This window comes from Abramis brama (assembly GCF_963993115.1).
Source record: "Abramis brama genome assembly, chromosome: 13".
NCBI classification, from domain to species: Eukaryota; Metazoa; Chordata; class Actinopteri; order Cypriniformes; family Leuciscidae; genus Abramis; species Abramis brama.
The window spans coordinates 26,853-52,437 of NC_139975.1; the positions used below are offsets into that span (position 1 = coordinate 26,853).

General features: G+C 46.9%; 1 protein-coding gene across 1 annotated transcript; it reads right to left on the bottom strand.

The window, feature by feature from the left end:
- Positions 1–1,136: 1,136 nt before the first annotated feature.
- gpc2 (glypican 2) lies at positions 1,137–25,585 on the bottom strand. The gene is made up of 10 exons (XM_084132188.1): positions 25,470–25,585; positions 25,100–25,234; positions 17,500–17,675; positions 16,890–16,970; positions 16,376–16,541; positions 8,497–8,627; positions 7,409–7,558; positions 7,192–7,328; positions 6,941–7,113; positions 1,137–1,967 (listed from the first exon to the last, which is right to left on the bottom strand). Exons 1-10 carry the CDS (start codon positions 25,576–25,578, stop codon positions 1,684–1,686), a joined length of 1,542 nt encoding a protein of 513 aa, XP_083988314.1. The 5' UTR covers positions 25,579–25,585; the 3' UTR covers positions 1,137–1,683.

Genomic DNA, 25,585 nt, shown 5'->3' on the forward strand with positions numbered 1-25,585 from the left:
GAATTAGTTTTGAACTCAAGGGAGCCACATTGAACATTAGCACAGATAACAGTAACTAACAATAAAAAATAAAAACCCCACCCCAAACATCTAACAACATTGTAGACATAGAGGATACAGAAAACAGAACAGAAACAACAACAACGCAGCAATGGTGGTGACATCCAGTCATCAGTCCAATAGCTAAGATGAATCAATCAATAAATAAATAAATAATCAACATTATAAAATGTCTATGTGCCTATGTCTGATCTGTTCAGTAACTGAATGCTCCTCGGCACAAATTATGTAATGGCACGTGTGTTTTTTGTCAGGGGCATTAGAAATCTATTTAACTCATAAGAACTGTTAAACTTAAGACAAAGGCTGATTTCTTGGAAAGATCTATTACCAAACTTTGCCTGCTATTAGAACATGCAGAAAATTAGATCTGAACCATAGAAGTGACGACTGAATAAAGATTAAAGGATGAGTATTAATTTTTCTTGTATAGACTTATTTGACTGCATTTACATTTATTTATTGTAATTGATGATTAAACGCTCAATAAGGAGCCGGGTGTAGGAGCCATATTTACCACCTCATTTAATTTGTTTAAATTTGTTCATTTAAATATCAGTTTGTTGTGTATTGATAATTGTGTTTATTTCTCAGAGTGTGTGCCCTGTATAGGTGAGAGGGGAAAGTTGAATAAAGCACAGGCCACGCCTGACAGGAGGGGGCGCTGGTGCAAGAGCACACAGTCTTTTGACTGTGCATATGGAGCTAGGAGTGCAACAAACCTGCAGGCGGCCTAAAAGTTCTTTGTTTTGTTTTGTTACAATGCATCATTATTTTTGATTTAATAAACTTCAGTTATTTGTTTGGAACATCAACAGGATCTATTGATGGTACTTTGTACACATCAGAATCATAGCATCAACATCTCCCACAGTGGACAAGAAACAAGGATTAAAAACAGGAAACTTGTTTTTATCACTACATTCCCTGTGCATCCAGGCAGTGGGCCAATGTGAAAATACAACAAAAATACACAAAAATATCCGAATCAGAGCTGTAACCCCGGTTGCGCTGCTGGACTAAAACAACATCACTCCAGGTAAAAATAATTAACGAATGAGCACTTCTGGAAGAAGTCAGAAACAGGTTTTCTTTAATCGTTCCTTTTAGCATAAATCTACTGCTAATCTTCTCAGGTTCAACAACAACAGATTTTCTTGTTCTTTACCTCTAACCCTTCTGTTCATCTGTCTGTAGTCCTTCACTGTTTCATTCATAAAACCTTGAGGTTTTTGCTGTAAAAAATCACTTGTCACACATACAGATACAGTACACAAACACTGTACATAAAAAAAATAAAAAATAAAAATCAGTTTACAACAGTACATTCAATGTTATACAACCATGGTAATAGGCAGAAATAAATATCATCAACGCATTAAACTAACATTCCTCATGATTACAGGAACGGTGTCGAACATCACATCAAATCGGTCCAAAAATTTTGATTTCAGATTCAGCATTTTGAGATCAACTGACCACAGACTACTAACCAATCAGAAAGAAGTACGGAATGCACAGCATTGCTTTGTAAAAATAGACATGTAAAAACAGTCCTCCTGCGGTTTGATCTGCTGATGCTGGTGTTTGTGCTCATGTGGGCCGCTGAGAGTCGGATCTTCATTAAAGGCTGAGTGAAAAACAGACAGTAAAGAGGAGAAGAACAGACAAGAGCGGAGGAGAGAGTCTTCCAGCATCGGATCGGCTTCGTCCATTTAGCCGGTTCCTCTTATTGGTGGGCGTGTCCCGGGGGTGAAACCTGTCAGCAGGGGGCGTGTCTCGGGGGCGGAGCCTGTCAGCCGGAGCGTTACGAGGCGGAGTGAAGGAGCCGTAACCGGGCCAGTCGTCACTGAACCGTTCGCCCGCTTCATCAGTGCCTCCAGATCCGCTGCCGGCCTCCACATCACCTGCGCACACACACACACACACACACAAATAAACACAAACACAGCGGGAACTCTGATCAGTAGTAAACACTCCATCTGAACACCAGAGGGCGCTCTCACACACACTCCATCTGAACACCAGACAGCGCTCTCACACACACTCCATCTGAACACCAGAGGGCGCTCTCACACACACTCCATCTGAACACCAGACGTCACTCACACACACACTCCATCTGAACACCAGACGGCGCTCACACACACACTCCATCTAAACACCAGACGGCGCTCACACACACACTCCGCCTGAACACCAGAGGGCACTCACACACACACTCCAGCTGAACACCAGACGGCGCTCTCACACACACTCCGTCTGAACACCAGAGGGCACTCACACACACACTCCGCCTGAACACCAGACGGCGCTCTCACACACACTCCGCCTGAACACCAGAGGGCACTCACACACACACTCCATCTGAACACCAGACGGCGCCCTCACACACACTCCATCTGAACACCAGACGGCGCTCTCACACACACTCCATCTGAACACCAGACGGCGCTCACACACACACTCCAGCTGAACACCAGACGGCGCCCTCACACACACACTCCATCTGAACACCAGACGGCGCCCTCACACACACTCCATCTGAACACCAGACGGCGCTCTCACACACACTCCATCTGAACACCAGACGGCGCTCACACACACACTCCAGCTGAACACCAGACGGCGCCCTCACACACACACTCCATCTGAACACCAGACGGCGCTCTCACACACACTCCATCTCTACACAAGACGGCGCTCCCACACACACTCCGCCTGAACACCAGAGGGCACTCACACACACACTCCAGCTGAACACCAGACGGCGCTCTCACACACACTCCGTCTGAACACCAGAGGGCACTCACACACACACTCCGCCTGAACACCAGACGGCGCTCTCACACACACTCCGCCTGAACACCAGAGGGCACTCACACACACACTCCATCTGAACACCAGAGGGCACTCACACACACACTCCATCTGAACACCAGACGGCGCTCTCACACACACTCCTTCTGAACACCAGACGGCGCTCACACACACACTCCAGCTGAACACCAGACGGCGCCCTCACACACACACTCCATCTGAACACCAGACGGCGCTCTCACACACACTCCATCTGAACACCAGACGGCGCTCACACACACACTCCAGCTGAACACCAGACGGCGCCCTCACACACACACTCCATCTGAACACCAGACATCGCTCTCACACACACTCAATCTGAACACCAGACGGCGCTCTCACACACACTCCATCTGAACACCAGACGTCACTCACACACACACACACTCCAGCTGAACACCAGACGGCGCCCTCACACACACACTCCATCTGAACACCAGACGTCACACACACTCCATCTCTACACAAGACGGCGCTCACACACACACTCCATCTGAACACCAGATGGCGCCCTCACACACACTCCATCTGAACACCAGACGGCGCTCTCACACACACTCCATCTGAACACCAGACGGCGCTCTCACACACACAATCCGCCTGAACACCAGAGGGCACTCACACACACACTCCATCTGAACACCAGACGGCGCTCACACACACACTCCATCTAAACACCAGACGGCGCTCACACACACACTCCATCTAAACACCAGACGGCACACTCCATCTGAACACCAGACGGCGCTCTCACACACACTCCATCTGAACACCAGACGGCGCCCTCACACACACACTCCATCTGAACACCAGACGGCGCTCTCACACACACTCCATCTCTACACAAGACGGCGCTCCCACACACACTCCGCCTGAACACCAGAGGGCACTCACACACACACTCCAGCTGAACACCAGACGGCGCTCTCACACACACTCCGTCTGAACACCAGAGGGCACTCACACACACACTCCGCCTGAACACCAGACGGCGCTCTCACACACACTCCGCCTGAACACCAGAGGGCACTCACACACACACTCCATCTGAACACCAGAGGGCACTCACACACACACTCCATCTGAACACCAGACGGCGCTCTCACACACACTCCTTCTGAACACCAGACGGCGCTCACACACACACTCCAGCTGAACACCAGACGGCGCCCTCACACACACACTCCATCTGAACACCAGACGGCGCTCTCACACACACTCCATCTGAACACCAGACGGCGCTCACACACACACTCCAGCTGAACACCAGACGGCGCCCTCACACACACACTCCATCTGAACACCAGACGTCGCTCTCACACACACTCCATCTGAACACCAGACGTCACTCTCGCACACACTCCATCTGAACACAAGACGGCGCCCTCACACATACTCCATCTGAACACCAGAGGGCACTCACACACACACTCCATCTGAACACCAGACGGCGCTCACACACACACTCCATCTGAACACCAGATGGCGCTCACACACACACTCCATCTGAACACCAGACGGCGCTCACACACACACTCCGCCTGAACACCAGACGGCGCTCTCACACACACTCCGCCTGAACACCAGAGGGCACTCACACACACACTCCATCTGAACACCAGACGGCGCTCTCACACACACTCCGCCTGAACACCAGACGGCGCTCTCACACACACTCCGCCTGAACACCAGAGGGCACTCACACACACACTCCATCTGAACACCAGATGGCGCTCTCACACACACTCCATCTGAACACAAGACGGCACTCACACACACACTCCATCTGAACACCAGACGGCGCTCACACACACACTCCGTCTGAACACCAGACGTCACTCACACACACACTCCATCTCTACACAAGACGGCGCTCACACACACACTCCATCTGAACACCAGACGTCGCTCTCACACACACTCCATCTGAACACCAGACGGCGCCCTCACACACTCTCCATCTGAACACCAGACGGCGCTCTCACACACACTCCGTCTGAACACCAGAGGGCGCCCTCACACACGCCAAATGTGAGCCACTGGAGAAGTAGATAACTTCCCCATCGCTGTTGCTGAATAAGCAGGAGATTGAAATGCTTTGATTGATTAAACATGACGACTATACACACGTGTAACATGTACAATAAACACACGACTGCCTTAGGCCCCGATCACACCTGACGCGTTTTTTGCAGTGAGAGGCGCCTTTTTTCAATTGGTTTCCTATGGCAGTGAGCGTCCTGCTCAGTGTTTATGCGCCCCAGGCACTCGCGTTTTTGCAGTTGAAAAAAAAGCAACTCCGAGCGGAAAAAGCGCCTGACGTCATCGCGTTTTTTTCCACTGTCCAATCGAATGAATGGAGAGGCAGGCCTTCCGTTGTAGTGATGAAAGCCAAAGTTGCTTGAACGTCCGGAGAGTGCAGTGATGGAGGATAAACTTGTGATGCTCTCACGGGTTACCAGGAGCTTAACGACTTCACGAACCGTAACTACCACAATGTTAAAAGAAAGTAAATAAAGTTAATAAAAGGCTGATTTGACGTTTACTTGACCGACAGGACAGCTGTTTCGGTGGTTGCCTAGCAACATAAAAAACAGTTAGGTGTGATCGGGGCCTTATTCTGTTTAAGAAGCACATCATCTCAGAAGGAGGAGCTCAACTGTCCTTATGAAGTGAGTTTGGAGTAAAAGCATGTTATTAAATGTTGTCTTTTGTTGGACAAGAGGTTCAAAAATCCTTCTCATGTTTGGAAAGATGTTTGACGCATGTTGCTTTTTCAAATGCACGTTATAAGCGACTCAAACTCAGTGCTTTCAGAGTGAGCAGCGTTTACAGAGCCGATCATCAATGACAAGCTGCGCATACAAAATAATCACAGACTTTGCTTTGCGATTTCAAAATCACGATAAGCCATCTCGATTTAAGTGCGATTACATGGAAATTGGATTAATCATGCAGCCCTAAGCCCTATTTGCACGGGATAAGTATTACCTAGGGACCTCCGGTAATTTGTAATAATCGCAGAGGTCGTCTGTGATTTTTATCCCGTGCGAATCTGCCATGTATGTAAAAATGTCTGTAAAAATTCCCCCGAAAATTACCTACCGTATTTCGGCCAACACAGGGGTCCTCTGATAATACCAGTCCCATGCGAATCCCCATGTCTGTGATTTGGGCTGTTTTTCTGTGAGCCTATCGTTTCCTAAAGAACGTAATAACCATTATGGGCCGTTTAACAGTCCATTTTACGGCCGTTTAACAGTCCGTTTTTCTCCAATAAAAACTATGAAGTGCTGCAAAAGAAAAAAACAACTACTACTACGGACGTGATCTGGAAGCTCAACTCGGACCGTTGTCATGGAAACGTCAAATTAGGTATTTTGGCGCAACATGGAAGCTCTTTTGGAAAGTTTGGACGCTTTTTGTGGTAGTGTAACTTCTGTATCGTGGAGCATTTCTTTGTCTCACACGGCCTCTAAAGACGTCCATCCTGTAAGTATCTCAAGAAATCAAAGTGTGAAAGAGTAAAAATTATATAAAATGAAATAAACCAAATAAAATGAATAGAAAAACAAGCCTATCGCGACGTTTCGGTATTTATAATACCTTCTTCAGGCAGGCTTGTTGTAAATATGGACAAAGAATAAAAGAAAAAGAAGATATATATTTATACAATAATATGATATTCTATAATATATATATATATATATATATTTCTCTAATAAATTGGTTTTAAATAAGTTCTTTTTTTGAATTGCAATACTGCAGCGCGATCTTCGTTTCAGCACGTTCAGCTAATGAAGTGTGAATGGGTGGGCGCACGCTGTAAAGTCCGTAAACTCGAGGGAATTACGAACATTTATTTGCCCGTGTGAATGAGCCACCAAAAACACAGACGTCAGGGGGTAATTTCTTAATTACAGAGGTCCAGGGGTAATACTAATCCCGTGCGAATAGGGCTTTAGTTGTCAGTCGTGTTGTGTGTGTTACGACATAATAAAAGCACAGAGACACTCACTGTCGATGAACTCTGCGTCTCGTCCGGCTTGAGCGAGTCTCAGTCTGTTCACAGCCACTCGCAACTCCATGATCAACCGCCGCGTTTTGACGTCTGGCCGAGCAACATCCACCTCCAACTCTGGGTTATTAATCTGATTCACCAGACCATCAGCGGTAACAGGCGGCAGGTATCTGCAGAACACACACACACGTGTGTAAACGTTACTCATCACACACTCTTCATCTGAGGTTCAGGATTCGCTCTCTCACCGGCCGCGCGTCTGTCCGTTCCAGCAGCGATCCTCATTGGTGACGTCTGCAGACATGTGTTCATCATTACAGATGGTGTGAGGCAGCGTCACCCAGAATCCCCTCATGGGCCGCAGACGCTCCTGCAGCTCCTCCACCTGCACACACACGATCAGGGATCAGGTCTAACACACAGTTCAGTGGCTCTGGTTCTGGAGATGTTCTCTCAGCGCCTCACCAGCCGGTCCAGGTTGGTTCCCGATGCGGTGGTGGGTTTCTCCTGAGAGCTGTAACTTCTGAAGGCCGGCTTGCCATTGTCTCTCACTCTCGATGAGCGTTTGACTCTCCTGGCAGGAGTCGGCCGAGGAATCCCACAGCCCTGAAAGACCTGAAACAAACACAATCACATTAGATGAGCTCAATGCATTCATGTAACACACACAATCCAGCTGAAATAACCATTATTTCATTGGTCAATTATCTCTAGAATTAATCAGATAAAAAGCCGGATTTCTTTTGTCATCATCATCCCAATAAAATGTAATCTGAAGGTTATGAAAACAAACAGTCAATGTATCCGTCACATGTGTCAAGGTTTGACTCAGCATGGGTTCCAAGCGTGTTCCGCTGTGTGTGTTCGCTCTGCTCTCCGCTATGTGTTCGCAGCGCGTTCTTCTCAATGTTCCGCTGCAACCTGTGTGTGTGTGTGTTGCGCGCTCTGCTCAGTCGACCGTCCCAGCATATTAAAAGTAGCGGCTAATGCACAATAAATATAACATCACAAACAAATGTCACAACCTATTAAACATTTCTTTCATATTATTATAGACATAGTTTTCACATAATGTTATATATTTTTATTTTACTGTGTGTATTTATGAAAATGAGTAGCCTGTGTGTTACCAATGCTTTGTCAATGTTAAGATTGTTTTTATTATGTCAATAAAAATACTGCAGGCTTTCTTCAGGATATATCACTTTAATAAAATTAAGCAAAACAAATGTACTTTCATGAGCCGTCACGTATTTGCGAGCTTGCAACGGAAATCTCTTAAGTGAGAACGAGTTTAAAGCGTACAGGCTTACGTACATCGTCCACCCGCAGCGTCTCCACGGAAACAGCCGATTACCCACGTGGGTTTAATGATCACTACGTCAGAATTTATTTAGCAATTTATTCCATATTTATTTATTTCTGATGCGATACTTCAAAATAAAAACAGGGTGATAGAAACATACTACTTACAGTGTTTTTCATGTTTAATACTGCTGCTGACAGGACAAGGGTGTGGTGTGTGTGTGACTGCTGGTTTCTGCATGTTGTACCTTTGCAGAGATGCTGAAGCTGTTCTCCTGCATGAACATGATGCCTTCAGAAACCGTCACTGCGATGGAGTCCGTGGCCAGCTCGAAGTGAAACGGCCCGCCAAGCTTCTGCACTAGCAGCATCAGAGCGTCTGCAGGTTAGCATACACACACACGTCAGCGTTATCCTGACACACACACACACACACACATAGACTTTAGACTATTGTCATTCTCACAACACGGATGAGGGGAACGAAATAAGAACTCAGGTCTCGGTGTTGACCAGTACTTCAGTGATTAATAAATACTTAAAAAAAAAAAACATTAAAAAAAAGAACATTTCCTTCATAAACCCTGTCATACTTAAGACATTTCCAATTAAAATAAAATAATTTACAAAGACAGTATCAAAATAGCAGCAAGTTAATAAATAAATAAAGTGCAGTGCTAATTCTTGAGAAGACAAAGGCATGGCAGTGCATCAGGTCAAGATCTTTTAACTGTTCCCAGAACACGTCTTAAGACAAGAGGTGACCGTGCTTTTTGTGTTGTGGCTCCAAAGCTCTGGAACTCGCTCCCTTTAGCTCTGAGAACTATGAGTTCTGTGGAATCTTTTAAAAAACACTTAAAGACTCATCTTTTTGGACAAGCTTTTAACTAACAATTTGACATGTTTATGAATTTGATGGTAGTTCAGTTTTGGAGTTGTACTTGGTTTTACTTGTGTTGTTTTGATGTTTTGTTTGTTTTCATTACTGTGCAGCACTTTGTGACTCTTCTGTCTGTGAAAGGTGCTATACAAATAAATTTTACTTACTTACTTACTTACAGTGTGGAGGAGTTCATTAGTCTGACCACATCCGGGTAGAAGCTGTTCTTCAGCCTGGTGGTCCTTGCCTGGATGCTACGCAGCCTTCTGCCTGAGGGGAGGTGGGAAAACAGTCCGTGTGCAGGGTGGGTAGAGTCCCTCATGATGCAGGTTGCTCTGTCCCTGCATCAGCTTGTGTAAATGTCTGAGAGACCTGGTAGGTTGCATGCGATGGTCCAGACCTTACCACCCTCTACAGCATCTCTTTTTCTGCCACTGTGCAGCTGCCATACCACACAGTGATGCAGGAGGACAGGGTACTCTCCACCACGCACCTGTAGAAGGAGCTGAGGATGTTAGTGTCCAGCTTTGCCTTCTTCAGCTTCCTCAGGAAATATAGGCGTTGATGGGCTTTTTTTAGGGTGGTCAAGGTGTTTTGGCGCCAGGTGAGGGTGTTGGAGATGTGTACTCCAAGGTATCTGATGCTGGACACCCTCTCCACAGCTGCACCATCGATGCGGAGAGGAGAGGGGGCAGTGCCCTTCTTGCGAAAATCCACAATCATCTCCTTGGTCTCGTTCGTGTTCAGGATGACGTTGTTCTCCTTGCACCACAGCTCTAGTCCATCCACCTCCTGCCTGTATGCTAACTCGTTCCCTTTAGTGATGAGCCCAACCACTGCAGTGTCGTCTGCGAACTTCACTATGAGGTTGCTACCGTAGTGAGCTCTGCAGTCATGTGTGAGCAGTGTGTAGAGCAACGGGCTGAGGACGCAGCCCTGGGGGGGAGCCAGTGTTGAGGATGATGTATGATGATGTAATGTTATTAACTCTTACAGACTGGGGTCTGTTGGTCAAGAAGTCCAAAATCCAGTTTCAGAGTGATGGAGCTAGACCTAGTGCTGCCAGTTTATTCACCAGTGTCTGTGGGATGATTGTGTTAAATGCAGAACTAAAGTCCAAGAAGAGCAGCCTCACATAGGAATCCTTGTTCTCCATGTGTGTGGGACTTGTGGACCACAGCAGCGATGGCGTCAGCCGTCGAGCGGTTCCCCCTGTAGGCATACTGGTGATGGTCAGCTGTTATGTCGATGGACTTTTTTATGTGTGACATAACCAGCCTCTCAAAGCACTTCATTGCTATTGGTGTGAGAGCAATCGGGTGGTAGTCATTTAGACAGGACACTGTGGCGGCCTTTGGCACTGGGACGATGGTAGATGTCTTGAAGCACGTTGGTACTGTGGCCTGGGAGAGTGAGATGTTGAAAATATCCGTCATGACATCTGATAGTTGGTACGCGCAGTCCTTCAGGACCCGACCCGGGACCCCATCAGGGCCTGCAGCTTTGCGGGTGTTTATTTTCTGCAGTGTCATCCTCACCTCAGCTGCTGTCAGACTGAGAGTGGGGTCCTCCGGTGGAGGTGTGACCCTGGACGTGGTGGTGTTGTTTAATGCCTCAAACCAGGCATAAAAGGAGTTGAGGGCGTCAGGTAGTCGAGGGTCTCGGGAAGGGTTTGAATTTGTCTTGCTGTAGTCCGTAAAGCATTTAATGCCCCTCCACATTCTCCGAGGGTCATTTGAGGAAAAGTGTCCCTGGATTTTCTGAGCATACTTTGATTTTGCCCTCCTTATGCCTGCCACCAGGCCTCGTCGGGCTGCCCTCAGTGCGTCTGCATCTCCCCCCCTAAATGCAGCATCCCGCTCTCTCAGGAGGCGGCGCACTTCTGCATTCAGCCATGGTTTCTGATTGTGAGAGACCATGACGGTTTTGGTGGTTGTAACATCCTCAATGCACTTTTTGATGTAGCCCAGTACTGATGTAGTATATTCCTCCAGGTTCACTGTGTCACTGTGTTTGATAATCAGGTATTCAACTTCAGAGCAGTGACTATCAGCCACGGAACAGTTTGTGCACCAACCTTCGTTTTACATAGATGCAGAGTCCGCCTCCCCTTGTTTTCCCCGACAGCTGATTTCGGTCCGAGCGGAAGAGAACTCGCCCCTCAAGCTGGCAGACGAAGTCCGGAATGTTGCTATGGAGCCAGGTCTCTATCAATACAAATACACAGCAATTCCTCATCTCCCTCTGGCACAGTCTCAGTTTTAGTAAGTCCATCTTGTTACCCAACGCTCGAACATTGGACAAGAAGAGTGATGGGATGGCCTGTCTGCTGGTCCTCTTTAACTTAGCAAGCAACACCTCTCTTTTTCCCCTCTTCTGTTTCCTTGTACACCCCTGTACACATCAGTGCACTATTTCCCCTGTAGTGGAGTAGTCTGTTCCTCCATGCCGCTTTCCTCAACAACTGCAGTCTACCTAACATAGTTTTGAGCATAAACGGAACAGGCCAGTTGTCATTCAGTTGCAAGAGCTCAGACCTACTAAACTTTATCGCTGTAATCGTGCTAATAGTAATCTCAGTAATACTGGGAGCTAGAGAAGCTGCTGCACTTCTGCGTGCCGCCATCTTACGCCGCCACATCAGTGTTATCCTGAAACACACACACTTTGATGAGGTTTGAGCTTCCTTGTTTACCATATTTGATATGTGCTGATCGATGACTAAATGAAATCTGTTCATCATTATAAAGCCATCATGTCTCTCCATCATTTGACCATATCTTTATATACATTTTTGAAGCTGGAAAAAAGTTGCACACTTTTATTGGATGGAAAATTTGATGTACTCATTACATCACAAAAAGAATGGAATCTACGCTAATGTTAGTCTCTCTGTTTATTCCGAGGTTTACTCTAATCAGCTGGATCCGGGCCGTATCCAGATCAGATGGAGGACCTGCGCCTAGACACGACCATAACACATGATGTAGTCAGCCGGATCCAGGCCGTGTCCAGATCAGATGGAGGACCTGCGCCTAGACACGACCACAACACATGATGTAGTCAGTCGTATCCAGGCCGTATCCAGATCAGATGGAGGACCTGCACCTAGACACGACCACAACACATGATGTAGTCAGCCGGATCCAGGCCGTGTCAAGATCAGATGGAGGACCTGCGCCTAGACACGACCACAACACATGATGTAGTCAGCCGGATCCGGGCCGTATCCAGATCAGATGGAGGACCTGCACCTAGACACGACCACAACACATGATGTAGTCAGCCGGATCCAGGCCGTGTCAAGATCAGATGGAGGACCTGCGCCTAGACACGACCACAACACATGATGTAGTCACCCGGATCCAGGCCGTGTCCAGATCAGATGGAGGACCTGCACCTAGACACGACCACAACACATGATGTAGTCAGCCGGATCCAGGCCATGTCCAGATCAGATGGAGGACCTGCACCTAGACACAACATGATGTAGTCAGCCGGATCCAGACCGTATCCAGATCAGATGGAGGACCTGCACCTAGACACGACCACAACACATGATGTAGTCAGCCGGATCCGGGCCGTATCCAGATCAGATGGAGGACCTGCACCTAGACACGACCACAACACATGATGTAGTCAGCCGGATCCAGGCCGTATCCAGATCAGATGGAGGACCTGCGCCTAGACACGACCACAACACATGATGTAGTCAGCCGGATCCAGGCCGTGTCCAGATCAGATGGAGGACCTGCTCCTAGACATAACCACAACACATGATGTAGTCAGCCGGATCCGGACCATATCCAGATCAGATGGAGGACCTGCTCCTAGACACGACCACAACACATGATGTAGTCAGCCGGATCCAGGCCGTGTCCAGATCAGATGGAGGACCTGCTCCTAGACACGACCACAACACATGATGTAGTCAGCCGGATCCGGACCGTATCCAGATCAGATGGAGGACCTGCTCCTAGACACGACCACAACACATGATGTAGTCAGCCGGATCCAGGCCGTATCCAGATCTATATATATATATCCATCCATCCATCCATCCATCCATCTTCTACCGCTTATCCGGGGCCGGGTCGCGGGGGCAGCAGTCTAAGCAGGGATGCCCAGACTTCCCTCTCCCTCGACACTTCCTCCAGCTCTTCCGGGGGGACACCGAGGCGTTCCCAGGCCAGCCGGGAGACATAGTCTCTCCAGCGTGTCCTAAGTCTTCCCCGGGGTCTCCTCACGGTGGGACATGCCCGGAACACCTTCCCAGGAAGGCGTCCAGGAGGCATCCGGAAAAGATGCCCGAGCCACCTCAACTGACCCCTCTCAATGTGGAGGAGCAGCGGCTCTACTCTGAGCTCCTCCCGAGTGACCGAGCTTCTCACCCTATCTCTAAGGGAGCGCCCAGCCACTCTGCGGAGAAAGCTCATTTCGGCCGCTTGTATCCGGGATCTTGTCCTTTCGGTCATGACCCAAAGCTCATGACCATAGGTGAGAGTAGGAACGTAGATTGACCGGTAAATCGAGAGCTTCGCCTTGCGGCTCAGCTCCTTCTTCACCACGACAGACCGGTACAGCGACCGCATTACTGCAGAAGCTGCACCGATCCGTCTGTCAATCTCCCGTTCCATCCTTCCCTCACTCGTGAACAAGACCCCGAGATACTTGAACTCCTCCACTTGAGGCAGGAACTCTCCACCAACCTGAAGCGGGCAAGCCACCCTTTTCCGACTGAGGACCATGGCCTCGGATTTGGAGGTGCTGATTCTCATCCCAGCCGCTTCACACTCGGCTGCAAACCGTCCCAGTGCATGCTGGAGGTCCTGGTTTGATGAGGCCAACACGACCACATCATCCGCAAAGAGCAGAGATGAAATCGTGTGGTCCCCAAACCTGACCCCCTCCGGCCCCTGGCTGCGCCTAGAAATTCTGTCCATAAAAATTATGAACAGAACCGGCGACAAAGGGCAGCCCTGCCGGAGTCCAACACGCACCGGGAACAAGTCTGACTTACTGCTGGCAATACGAACCAAGCTCCTACTCCGGTCGTACAGGGACCGGATAGCCCTTAGCAAAGGGCCCCGGACCCCATACTCCCAGAGCACCCTCCACAAGATGCCACGAGGGACACAGTCGAATGCCTTCTCCAAATCCACAAAACACATGTGGATTGGTTGGGCAAACTCCCATGAGCCCTCCAGCACCCTGTAGAGGGTATAGAGCTGGTCCAGTGTTCCACGACCGGGACGAAAACCACACTGTTCCTCCTGAATCCGAGGTTCTACTATCGGCCGGATTCTCCTCTCCAGTACCCTGGCATAGACTTTCCCAGGGAGGCTGAGAAGTATGATCCCCCTATAGTTGGAGCACACCCTCCGGTCCCCCTTCTTGAAAAGAGGGACCACCACCCCGGTCTGCCAATCCAAGGGCACTGTCCCCGACCGCCACGCGATGCTGCAGAGGCGTGTCAGCCAAGACAGCCCCACAACATCCAGAGACTTGAGGTACTCAGGGCGGATCTCATCCACCCCCGGTGCCTTGCCACCGAGGAGTTTCTTGACTACCTCGGTGACTTCAGCTTGGGTGATGGACGGGTCCGCCTCCAAGCCCTCAGCCTCTGCTTCCTCAATGGAAGACGTGACGGCGGGATTGAGGAGATCCTCGAAGTATTCCTTCCACCGTCCGGTGATATCCCCAGTCGAGGTCAACAGCTGCCCTCCTCCACTGTAAACAGCGTTGGTAGGGCACTGCTTCCCTTTCCTGAGGCGCCGGACGGTTTGCCAGAATCTCTTCGAGGCCAGCCGATAGTCCTTCTCCATGGCCTCACCGAACTCCTCCCAGGCCCGAGTTTTTGCCTCCACAACCACCCGGGCTGCAGTCCGCTTGGCCTGTCGGTACCCATCAGCTGCCTCAGGAGTCCCACAAGCCAGCCAGGCCCGATAGGACTCCTTCTTCAGCTTGACGGCATCCCTTACTTCCGGTGTCCACCACCGGGTTCGGGGATCGCCGCCTCGACAGGCACCGGAGACCTTACGGCCACAGCTCCGAGTGGCCGCGTTGACAATGGAGGTGGAGAACATGGTCCACTCGGACTCAATATCTCCAGACTCCCTCGGGATCTGGTCGAAGCTCTGCCGGAGGTGGGAGTTGAAGATCTCTCTGACAGGAGATTCGGCCAAACGTTCCCAACAGACCCTCACAGTACGTTTGGGTCTGCCGAGTCTGTCCAGCTTCCTCCCCCGCCATCGGATCCAACTCACCACCAGGTGGTGATCAGTTGACAGCTCCGCCCCTCTCTTCACCCGAGTGTCCAAGACATACGGCCGGAGGTCGGATGAGACGACCACAAAGTCGATCATCGACCTCCGGCCTAGGGTGTCCTGGTGCCATGTGCACTGATGGACACCCTTATGCTTGAACATGGTGTTCGTTATGGACAAACTGTAACTAGCACAGAAGTCCGATAACAGAACACCACTCGGGTTCAGATCAGGGGGGCCGTTCCTCCCAATCACGCCCCTCCAGGTGTCACTGTCGCTGCCCACGTGGGCGTTGAAGTCCCCCAGTAGAACGACGGAGTCCCCAGTCGGAGCACTTTCCAGCACCCCTCCCAGAGACTCCAAGAAGGCCGGGTACTCTGCACTGCCGTTCGGCCCGTAGGCACAAACGACAGTGAGAGACCTATCCCCGACCCGAAGGCGCAGGGAAGCGACCCTCTCGTTCACCGGGGTGAACTCCAACACATGGCGGCTGAGCTGGGGGGCTATAAGCAAACCCACACCAGCCCGCCGCCTCACACCATGGGCAACTCCAGAGTGGTGAAGAGTCCATCCTCTCTCGAGGAGTGTGGTTCCAGAGCCCAAGCCGTGCGTAGAGGTGATCCCAACTATCTCTAGTTGGAATCTATATATAAATGATATATATATATATATATATAAATGAACTAAATTAATAACTTTTTTACAACAAAAATGAAACATCACTGAACTTACTTAAGCTGGACTGTGATGCTTTTTTCTTCTGGAAACAAACTTTGTTGCATTATTTTCCTGTTATCTCTGTAAAGCTGCCTTGAAACAATCTGTATTGTAAAAAGTGCTATATAAATAAAGGTGACTTGACAAAAAAGATGATAGAATAGTACAAATATCTTCATTGGTGTTCTGGAGATGAAAGAAAGTTTGGAACGAGACGAAAGTAAATGATGACAGAATGACAAACGAGATGGTTTTCTTTCTTACCAATGAAATTGTTCCATTCCGAGTCTAAGTTGGCCTGATTGGCCAGGCAGCCCTTCATGACGTTCAGGCACAGCGAATGACAGGGCTTGAGTGACGGAAATCCACGACATAGCGGACAAAACCACTGCCGCATCAGTGCCCGAACACACTCCGATCCGACAGTCAACTACACACACACAGGATCAAGAACATGATGATCTATTAGGTTTCATGGGATAACCCTGTTTATTTACAGAATAGAACTGTCAGTTTCAGATTATTAGAAGGTTTTTCATGTCATTTCTAGACACAAGAAAATCATAAGTTTATTACAATATTAGCAAAAGGAATGTTTGGAAATCTAAAACTGATGTTTGCTCCTGGCACCACTTCTGATCATATGCACATGTTCCACACAATGTCACGCCACACACCCGGTTTTCTGATCATGTTGTGTTGTTTTGGCATAGTTATTGCGGTTGTGAGATCAGTTATGTTCATTATTAATGCCCAGCACTGAGAAACCTTCTCTCACCTCTGTCACCTTGTTCACGATGTCTCTGCCGGCAGCTAAACCCTGAACTAGCGCCCGCGCCGCAGTGAGCGCTCGAGACACCTGCCAATCACAACAAACTCAGGTGAGGAGGAGTATTATCATAGTAATGATGATGTGAAGTTACACTGATAGTGATGTGGTCACACCAAATATAATAACTATAAACAGAGTTTCAATAAACTCTAAGAGAACAGCAAGTCACACCACAACTATAACGATTACGACACAGAGGAACGATATCGCTGGAATCACTTTCAGCTGATGAACGATAAAAACATTGACAGCCAATAATAATCCATCTTGCTTTAAAGAGCTTGAGCATTTAAAGAGACAGATGACAAAACTCAACGCACTTATAATAAACAGAGCGATATCGTTCTTGGTGTGAACGCACTTTTGATTAAATTTGAGATCAGAGAGTTCTTTTAACTTTCGTCTCTCGCAGTATTGCATGTTTTGAAATTAGAAGAACAACAACGTGATCTTGTGAAAATGTGTGTCATCATAAGCAGATCTGAGAAATCTTTATCATCTTTCTACACATTTTGTTCTCCATCGTGATATGAAAAGCACGTGTGTGAGAGGATACCTGTGTGTGCAGTTTCTGTGGCAGATCTCCGAACGGCTGTAGTTGTTCGGCATGTTTGCTGACACACTCCAGATACTCCTCGCTGAACTCATACTGAGGGTTAACAAGAGAAAACATGCGCTCCACTAACCCTGCCCAGAAATCAGCCAGAACCTCAGACAGACTCACGGTGCTGCCTACAGACAGACAGGTCAGAGAGACAGATCAGAGAGACAGATCAATCAGACAGACAGATCAGAGAGACAGGTCAATCAGACAGATCAATCAGACAGATCAGAGAGACAGACAGGTCAATCAGACAGACAGATCAATCAGACAGACAGATCAATCAGAGAGACATGTCAATCAGACAGACAGGTCAATCAGACAGATCAGAGAGACAGACAGGTCAATCAGACAGACAGATCAATCAGACAGACAGATCAATCAGAGAGACATGTCAATCAGACAGACAGGTCAATCAGAGAGAGAGACAGACAGACAGACAGACACACACACACACACACACACACACACACACACTGTTCCCCGAATTAGGAAATACAAAAAACTTCTAAACCCATTTAAGGGTAAACATTTAATCGATATTCAACAAATAAAAAACAGCTTTAAAGGTCCCATGACATGCTACTTTTTGTAGGCTTTAATATAGTCCTTAGTGGTCCTTAGTACTGTATCTGAAATCTCTTTCCAAAAATTCAGCCTCGGTGCAGAATTATAGCCACTACAAGCCAGTCCCAGAATGAGCTTCCTTCAGACGGGCCGTTTCGGTGTCTGTAGCTTTAAATACTAATGAGGAGGAGAAAGGCGGCGCAAGATGGAGGGTGGGTGTGGCCTTGACCATCTTGCGCAACGGTACCATGCACGTTTGTTTATGTTGGATATATTGCAATGACACGAAGACACGCAGTCGTTCAAGCATTTCAGTTTGACCCAGAATCTGATCCAGATGAAGAAGCAACGGATGAAAAAGTTGCAACTCAGCGGCTCCAGCAGGACGTTTCCGAATGGTTAGTTTAAAATATTATGTCTGGATACGGTACTTTATTCGGATGGTTTACAGTTATTATCATGTAGCTAACGCGAACCTACTGTTGCCTTTTCATGAGAGATCTGTAACGTCTGTAATTTATCTTATTACAATTACATCAAGCTCTGCGATCTTGAAATGCGGATATCGCGCGCGCCATATAACCAACAGGAAAACGGTTATCCAAATAACAAAGAAATGTACAGTGTGTGTAACTTGATGCTGTCTACCTTTACATTAGCGCAAAGTAACTGCATAGCTGCATTGCTAATGTGACAGCCACATTCTACGTGTAACATGCTAGGTAACCATAAACAGTAAAGCAACACACTTATATATAATTTGTTGACTTACTTGTCCGACGTTCAGCAAGTCCAGCTCTGTATTGACCATTCGATGTTCATTTGTACATCCAATTATTGAGCAATTATTATGCTTCGCTCGCTCAAAAGCCATGATATCTCTCGTGGACAAACTAAAATCGCGCGCGCGCGCGTTCTACTTCCTAGCTCATTTTCTCATGGGCGAGAAATATTCTCTGGCCGGGCAAAGCAGAGAAAGGGGAGGTAACATTCTCCTTATAACGTCATAAGGAGGAGATTCAAGATCAGCCCGGTTGAGCTTCCATTTTCTCAAAGGCAGAGAAAGATAGCAAAAGCTCGATTTACACCGATTAAAATTTCTAGAAACTTCGGGACCATATACAGGCTAGGGGAACTCATATTAATGTTAAAAAACCTCAGAAAGTGGAAATTTCATGTCATGGGACCTTTAATACAGATGACCGATTGATAAAGCTCGGGTTGCTGAATATTCGATCCCTTACTTGAAAAGCACTCATTGTTAATGATATGATTACAGATAATAACCTAGATGTGCTGTGTTTCACAGAAACCTGGCTAAAACCAAACGATTATATTACTTTAAATGAGTCCACCCCGCAAGATTACTGTTATAAACATGAACCTCGTCTGAAAGGCAAAGGGGGAGGTGTTGCTGTAATCTATAGTAATATCTTCATTACTAAAAAGTCTAATTTCAAATATAATTCTTTTGAAGTGTTGGTACTAAATGTAACACTATCTAGTGTAAATAATAAATTACGTTTGAGATTTGTGCTGGCTACTGTATACAGGCCACCAGGGCACCATACAGACTTTATCAAAGAATGTGCTGATTTTCTATCAGAGTTAATATTGGCTGCAGATAAAGTCATAATTGTTGGTGATTTTAATATACATGTAGATAACAAAAAAGATGCATTGGGATTGGCATTTAGAGACATTCTTAACTCTATTGGAGTTAGACAACACGTGTCAGGACCTACTCATTGTCGTAATCATACTCTAGATCTAATATTATCACACGGAATAGATGTTGATGCCGTTGAAATTCTGCAGTAGAGCGATGACATCTCAGATCATTATCTAGTCTCGTGTAAACTTCATTTAGCCAAGGCTGCAAAGCCGACTCAGTGTTTCAAATATGTTAGACCTATCACTTCTGCCACTAAAGATTGCTTTATTAATAATCTTCCTGATCAGTTTCATCATCTCAGCATCCCAGATAGCTTAGAAGAACTCGATATTGCGACAGAAACTTTTAACTCTCTCTTTTCCAGCACTTTAGACACAGTTGCTCCGTTGTGCTTAAAGAAGATTAAAGAAAATAGTCCAACGCCGTGGTACAACGAGCACACTCGGCCCTTAAGAGAGCAGCCAGAGAGATGGAGCGCAACTGGAAGAAAACAAAACTAGAGGTATTTCGCATCTCATGGAGAGAAAGCTCGATTGCATTCAGAGAGGCTTTAAAAGCTGAAGAAATAAAGCTTCTACTTCTGAAGTTTCCAAGCAGCACAGCAGTAATGACTTTATGAACTTCTTTACTTACAAAAATAATAATATAAGAGAGAAAATTATAACTATGCAACCATCTACTACAGTATCGCATAAGGCAGTGCATTGTAGTCTCCCTGAGGAAAAATTTTATTCATTCATTGCTATAGAAGAGTGTGGCGAGGGGGGCGTGGTTCTGCGGAGTCTGAAGCGGGAGAGAGAGGAAGGAAGCGAGCGGTGAGTAAGTAGGTCAAGTGCAGATGATGAACACCTGTGTCTGATTTCAGTAATTGGCGTGGAGAGACCGGATATTCACCTTATTCCGCCCCGCCCACTTTTACTTCTGTCCAGTACTTCCGTTGTAAACCAACTTCCGGTTTAGCGGACCCTCATTCAATTTCGAGGAGAACTGCAGAGAAGTCTCACTGATAAAATGTCACATAAGATAAGCTAATTTGTGCCAAATGTGCTATGTACGTGTGTACCAACAGCACAGCAATGCACTGTTTCTCGGGGTAATTTTTAAACGACTTTTAGGTGTTTATATGACCCGTCTGCCTGTCTGATCGCAGCCCGGCCGATGTGTAGTGTTTAGCCTACATTAGCCACAAACATCTAATGTTGTAATGGTCTCACTACAGGACACATACACATGCTATACCTTGTTTGAAAGCTATGGTCCTCTAGAGTTCAGTCGCTGGATTTATTTTACAGCCATTACTTGTGTTAGAGATCAAACCATAAGAAATTGCAGCTAGCAGTTAGCTAAGCTAACGTTACCCTCTTGTTCATCTAGTTGAGGCTCTACTTTCTTTCTACACCAGTTCGTGGCTATTTTTTTCTCATCTGTTGGCTATACACTGCAAATGTATCTGGTGATTAAGCAAACAAACTGTGGTGTAATAATGTTTCAAACTTTACATGTAGTAGTGTTTGTGCACATCTTCATAACTAAGTAATAAAGACAGCTATTAAATAATTTGATTGTGGCATTGTTTCAAAAGCTTCAAGTGAAATGTACTTTAGTACGTTGCAGCAGTTGTTAATAACCATAGTCCAACGCATTTGGCTATAATATTTTAGTCTATCTACTTATATCAAGACAGATTGGACCAGGGCAAACAAAGCGCTAAGTAGCTAAACCAGGAAGTGAGATTACGCGGATGGCGCCACCCAGTACTACTTCCGGAATAAGGTGAATAAACCCGACCGGGAGAGAGGGAGAGAGGAACTGGGTCCTTGTGTGCTGCTGCCGACCGAGAGAGAGAAAAGCTGACGATTTATATTCTGAATTATTGACTGTGTTTATGCTGTGCTGCCGCACAGTGAACGCGCTACGTGCGCACCTTTTTGTTTGTATTTTCAAATAGAGTGAATAAACGAGAGTCCCCTTGTCTTCTTCCTTCCCTGACGATAACGAACTGAACCTCATCACAAAGAGGAAGAATTTTCTAAACTCATTAAAATCATATAAATCAACAACATGTATGTTAGACCCTATACCGACTAAGCTATTGAAAGAGATGCTTCCAGAGCTCATAGATCCTCTTCTTACTATCATTAATTCATCTTTGTCATTAGGATACGTACCGAAAACCTTTAAGATGGCTATGATTAAACCTCTTAAAAACACAACTTGATCCTACAGAATTAGTCAATGGCAGGCTGATCTCGAATCTACCTTTACTGTCAAAGATACTAGAAAAAGCGGTATCCTAACAACTATGTTCCTTTTTTAGAAAGAAATGATATCTGTGAGGATTTCCAGTCAGGATTTAGACCGTACCATAGTACCGAGACAGCTCTCAATAGAGTCACAAATGATTTGCTCTTATCATCTGATCGTGGTTGTATCTCGCTATTAGTGTTACTCGATTCCACTACTTTAGAAAAGCTGTAGTCACGCGGCGATTTCACCGCCGCATACTGTGTGAAACACCCATAGGGAATCATGCGGTGCGGGATTACATTTTAACTGTGCGTTCACACCGGACGCGAATAGCGTGTCAAATTCGCGCCTGCCGCGTCTAGTTATACGCTTGACCACTTTGTGTCCATTCGCGCATCAAAAGACGGTAGCGGTCAGAACTCTGGTGTAGGCTACTTTGGACGGAGCGGGCGGTCTGACTGACAATAGCCCACTCCCGACATCTTTTGTACACCTGTACACCTAGCTCTGAGGAGCTGTTTGGTACTGAAACCATTGTCAGTCAACAACATTCTTTTTTTGCAAGGATGTTTGAAATAGTTCGGCAGAAAAAAGCCTACTTCATTTGTCAGTAGGGCAATATGATTTTCGTTTATGTTGCTTAGAAATTTGAGTGATAGGCTTTGTCCTATTTAATTTATGTTAGGCTATTTATATTTCATAATTTTTTTCTGTGGCATTTTTTTTCTCTGCTGACAGTACAATGTTAAAATAGCCTAATATTTATATTGACACGAACACAATTTTTGTATAGCATTTATTATAGGCTACTTAATCTCATTCTTTCCATTAGAGACATTTTAATGTGAGATTATGGAAACGAGATCTAAATTTTGCAGAACCGTCAGGTCGGGAAATAAAGCGGGTGAACACAGAGTGTATTTTAAGCGGTTGCTGAATAGAACCTTGTGGGAGCGGGACGGGGAAAAAACAGTGCCGCGCAGACCTAATTAAACCTTAGGTGTGTATGTGTGTGTCCCGAATAAATAATAATAAAAAAAAAGGAATAAAGTTCAAAAGTCGGACTGTAAGCGAATGAGGTATGATTGCTATTCACACCTTTATTAAAATGGATGTAATCTGTTACCACAATAGTACTTGATCTGTTTAAAATGATTTCCTTGATATATGCCTAAGGTGTTAAATTAAAAATTAAAAATAAAAAATAAAAAATTGTCTAATCCAGAAATTAATTTTTCCTATTTTTGATCTGAGCACAATCAGAAAATCAGAAAACCCATTGTTATTCGTTTTTTCATTTTAGTTCAGGAAATAAATAATGGAAAAACAAGTTTTTGTAGATGTAGTCAGCCGGATCCGGGCCGTATCCAGATCAGATGGAGGACCTGCGCCTAGACACGACCACAACACATGATGTAGTCAGCCGTATCCAGATCAGATGGAGGACCTGCGCCTAGACACGACCACAACGCATGATGTAGTCAGCCGTATCCAGATCAGATGGAGGACCTGCGCCTAGACACGACCACAACACATGATGTAGTCAGTCGTATCCAGGCCGTATCCAGATCAGATGGAGGACCTGCGCCTAGACACGACCACAACGCATGATGTAGTCAGCCGGATCCGGGCCGTATCCAGATCAGATGGAGGACCTGCACCTAGACATGACCACAACGCATGATGTAGTCAGCCGGATCCGGGCCGTATCCAGATCAGATGGAGGACCTGCGCCTAGACACGAGTCACACGACCACAACGCGTGATGTAGTCAGCCGGATCCGGGCCGTATCCAGATCAGATGGAGGACCTGCGCCTAGACACGACCACAACGCATGATGTAGTCAGCCGGATCCAGGCCGTATCCAGATCAGATGGAGGACCTGCACCTAGACACGACCACAACACATGATGTAGTCAGCCGGATCCAGGCCGTATCCAGATCAGATGGAGGACCTGCGCCTAGACACGAGTCACACGACCACAACGCGTGATGTAGTCAGCCGGATCCGGGCCGTATCCAGATCAGATGGAGGACCTGCGCCTAGACACGAGTCACACGACCACAACGCGTGATGTAGTCAGCCGGATCCGGGCCGTATCCAGATCAGATGGAGGACCTGCGCCTAGACACGACCACAACGCATGATGTAGTCAGCCGGATCCGGGCCGTATCCAGATCAGATGGAGGACCTGCACCTAGACACGACCACAACACATGATGTAGTCAGCCGGATCCAGGCCGTATCCAGATCAGATGGAGGACCTGCGCCTAGACACGAGTCACACGACCACAACGCGTGATGTAGTCAGCCGGATCCGGGCCGTATCCAGATCAGATGGAGGACCTGCGCCTAGACACGAGTCACACGACCACAACGCGTGATGTAGTCAGCCGGATCCGGGCCGTATCCAGATCAGATGGAGGACCTGCGCCTAGACACGACCACAACGCATCCCTGAAGTGTCAGCAGAGATTGTGTCTACTAGACTCTCCCCTGTGAAGGCCTCATCAACACTCTGATCTCTTCAACCAGTTGGAACTGGATAATATTCTGAATGTTCTGATCCAATCTGACTTCTGACCTGTAATGCTGCCTGAATCATAATCATACACTGTTCGCTCGTTGGCCAGACTGAGACTGAGCCTGGGTTCTCCTAAGGTTTTTTCCTCCATTCTGTCACTGATGGAGTTTTGGTTCCTGTCACTGGTTAGGTTTCGCCTTTTTCCACCTTTGTTGCAATTGGCTTGGCTTGCTTAGTTGGGACATTAAATTTAACATTTAATTTAATATTCAACAATATTATTGATCTGCCTGCATTGACTGTATTATACAAGAACTGAACTGAGCTGGATGATGACATCACGGTTTACTCCAGAGCGGATATATATACTTTGTTGCATTATATTCCTGTTATCTTTGTAAAGCTGCTTTGAAACAATCTGTATTGTAAAAACCGCTAAATAAATAAATGTGACTTGACTTGACTTGACTTGACACACACACACACAGACAGACAGACAGACAGACAGACACACACACACACACACACACACACACTGACCCGTGTAGAAGCGCCTCAGGTCAGTGAACAGCTGCTGGAACATGTGAGCGTTCTGTGTGTACAGGTGACCGTACGTCTGCGTGAACATCTCGTTCATCGATCTCTCCGCCCCATCCAGCAGCTCACGGAAGAACTCTGACATCACAGGAGAAAAGCCTTCATCACACACAACACACACAACCTCTGTTTCTGACACCACAACACACACAACCTCTGCTTCTGACACCACAACACACACAACCTCTGCTTCTGACACCACAACACACACAACCTCTGTTTCTGACACCACAACACACACAACCTCTGTTCTCTGATACTAAAACACTATATCACACATTAATAAAGCAGCTGGTAACGTATGCGTCCTCACCATCAAGCCTGCGGTGTCTCTGAGTGAAGGTGGTGAGCAGGAAGTGGCTGGTGTCTCGGACCGCGGACAGGAAGTTAGCCTGGCTCTGCCGCGCGAGCGTGTCCTCCATCTCACTG

Bases quoted from the DNA above. Each gene is read 5' to 3' on its own strand.
- gpc2 (XM_084132188.1), bottom strand. From the start codon at position 25,578: ATGGAGGACACGCTCGCGCGGCAGAGCCAGGCTAACTTCCTGTCCGCG. The intron at 25,235-25,469 runs GTGAGGACGCAT...CTGTGATGTCAG, and splicing joins GAGACACCGCAGGCTTGATG to AGTTCTTCCGTGAGCTGCTG. The intron at 1,968-6,940 runs GTGAGTGTCTCT...GTGTGTGCGCAG, and splicing joins AGACGCAGAGTTCATCGACA to GTGATGTGGAGGCCGGCAGC.